At 43.8% G+C, this 2,500-nt stretch overlaps 1 protein-coding gene across 1 annotated transcript in view; it reads left to right on the top strand.

The window, feature by feature from the left end:
* LOC119577786 (vitelline membrane outer layer protein 1-like) overlaps positions 1–2,500 on the top strand; it is a 5,718-nt gene that overhangs the window by 2,895 nt on the left and 323 nt on the right. Inside the window, exons 3-5 of the mRNA XM_037925351.1 lie at positions 178–301; positions 1,606–1,757; positions 2,204–2,269. Of these exons, the coding sequence (XP_037781279.1) occupies positions 178–301; positions 1,606–1,757; positions 2,204–2,269 (342 nt within the window). The remainder of the gene's footprint in view (positions 1–177; positions 302–1,605; positions 1,758–2,203; positions 2,270–2,500) is intronic.

The raw sequence follows: 2,500 nt of genomic DNA, 5'->3' as shown, positions 1-2,500 counted from the left end.
TAAATAGTTAGATCGAAAGCCAAATAAATCTACGAATAAAAATGAATAGATGAGATAGTCGATAAATAAACAGATAATAAATATCATCACCCCCCCTCCCCCCCACATCAACCACATCCCTCACACGCTACGCCCTTCTCACGCTATCTCCCCCCCCCCCCCCCGCCCCTTCGTCAGTTCGAGAGCGGGAGCACGACGGACGAGACAGCTGTAAACGGCCTTATGCTCTTCTGTAGCACACCGGAGCATCACGACACAGGGTACATCACGTCGACGGTCGGAGAGTATGGAGAATGGCAGGGTACGTCTCCAGGAGTGACTTGGAATGTGTGATTTGTCTTCCTTGTGTCTGTGAGTTTGTTTTTTTCTTTCATTTGTTCTACTCGTTTTTTTGGTGTTTTTTTATGTTTTGTTTTGGTTTGGTTTGTTTTAGGAGGGGTAATGGGAGGGGGAGGGTGGTTGGTTGGTCATGGGGAGGAGTTTGTGTTTGTTTTTATTTCTTCCTCGTTTTGTTTTTGGGTTATCTCTTTTTTCGTTTCTGTTTTTTTTTCTTTCTCTGTCTTTTCTCGTTTCTGTGTCATTGTTTTTTTTTTCTGTCTCTAATTGCATAGATATTTACTTGTTTGTAATATGGAAGAAAGCAATAACGCCTTTATGTATAGATTTCTGCGTAAAAAAATACTGCATTATTTCATACACACAGAGAAAACAAACTCGATAACTAGCACTGGACTAGAATTTCTAAATCATATCATATATGGATGAATTACATTTATCTACTCGTTTTATACATTCTAGTTAGACAGTCTTTTTAAGTTGGTCGTGTACTCTAGTCTTTCGGGTACCGTTTACCTATTGAGAATGGTTACGATTCCTTGTTGGAGACTAATTCGTAGATATCTATGGATTCTTAGATATCTATTTACTCGTTTCATTGTCTATTCGTCTGGCTGAGTCAGTGAGATTGTACCTTGTTTATCTAAAGTTTGTTTTTATTACATTTTCAAAAATGCGAACTTAAAAACTTAACATCACCTTTCTATATTTATCCTCTCTACCATCCCTTCCTTTCTTCCCCGCTATCTCTCTCCTCTTTCCCGTCTTCCCCCGCGTCTTCTTGCTCTCATCCATTTCTCGTTTTTCTCTTCTCTTTCCTTTCCCTATCTCCTCCCCTTTTTATCCCCTCCCCATCCTTTCCCCTCATCATGTACTATACCCCTTCCTTCTCTGCCTCTCTTCCCCCCCCTCATCTGCTTCCACCCGCATCCTCTCCTCTCACCAAATATGCCTCCTCCCTTTTTTCTTCCTCATCCTTTTCCCATCCTTTCTCTCATATCCCTAATCTATTCCTCATCTTTCTGCCCTTCCTTCCACTCCCTCATCTCCCGCCCACCTCCCCAACTCTCCTATCCTCTCCCTCATCTCCTCTTCAACACTCCCATCCTCTCCCTCATCTCTACCTTCCCCTACCTCTCCCTCATATCCCTCCCTCCCTCCCCAACCTCTCCCTCATCTCCTTACAACCCTCCCCAACTCTCCCATCCTCTCCCTCATCTCCCGACCCCTTCCCCATCTCTCCCTTCCGCCCCCACCCCCCTCCCTCAGGCATGCGCATCTGCACCACCGGCTACGTGACGGGCATGCGAGGAAACGTCCTGGAGCCTCAGGGTATCGTGCATGACGACGTGGCTGTGGCAAATATGGAAATGGAGTGTGACAATGGCAAGGAGGTCATCACGGGTGTCAGTGGACAGAAGGTCAGTCTGGTGTGAGGTCGTGTCAGGTCACTCAATGGTTGAAGGGAAGGATAAGTAGAATTAAGGTCATATTAACGTGTATAAGATCAATATGTGATTTTTTTTTTTTTTTTGGGGGGGGGGGGAGGTGGGGAGTATAGCTCATATCAGTGATTTTGAATATTTATATCAACATTATCTGTTTTTCGAAATTTAGAATTACGATTTCTCTCTCCCCCTCTCTCTCTCTCCCCCCCCTCTCTCTCTCACTCACTCCCTCTCTCTCTCTCTCTCTTTCTTTCTCCCTTTCCCTCTCTCCCTCTTTCACTCCCTCTCTGCCTCTCCCTCTCTTCCTCCCTTTCCCTCTCTCTCCCTCCCCCACTCCTCGCCTTCTTCTGCAGTTAGAATCCCCATGAATATAAAATAATTAAATATTTCAATTTAATTTCCACTCTTATCCCCATCAGTTCACTCCCGGGAAGTGGGGAGAGTGGTCGAGATGTGACAGCGGATCGGCAGTCTGTGGTATTCAGGTGAGACTTAACACTTGCATATCATAGCATTATATATGTGATTATCCACGTGCTGTAAGGCGTATACGAATATAGGCGTAATTTGATATATGCATGAGGTCTTATATATCATGATATGCATACTATAAATTATATGTATGAATATTTAAGTACTATAATATACGTGATTGTGTTCATACATTTGTACGTAGATTGTGTACATGGTCTGTCATATATACATGACCGTATCCA

This window comes from Penaeus monodon, chromosome 10 (assembly GCF_015228065.2).
Source record: "Penaeus monodon isolate SGIC_2016 chromosome 10, NSTDA_Pmon_1, whole genome shotgun sequence".
NCBI lineage: Eukaryota > Metazoa > Arthropoda > Malacostraca > Decapoda > Penaeidae > Penaeus > Penaeus monodon.
Note: the sequence above shows the minus strand (reverse complement) of the source record. Positions and strands in the feature narration are given on the sequence as shown.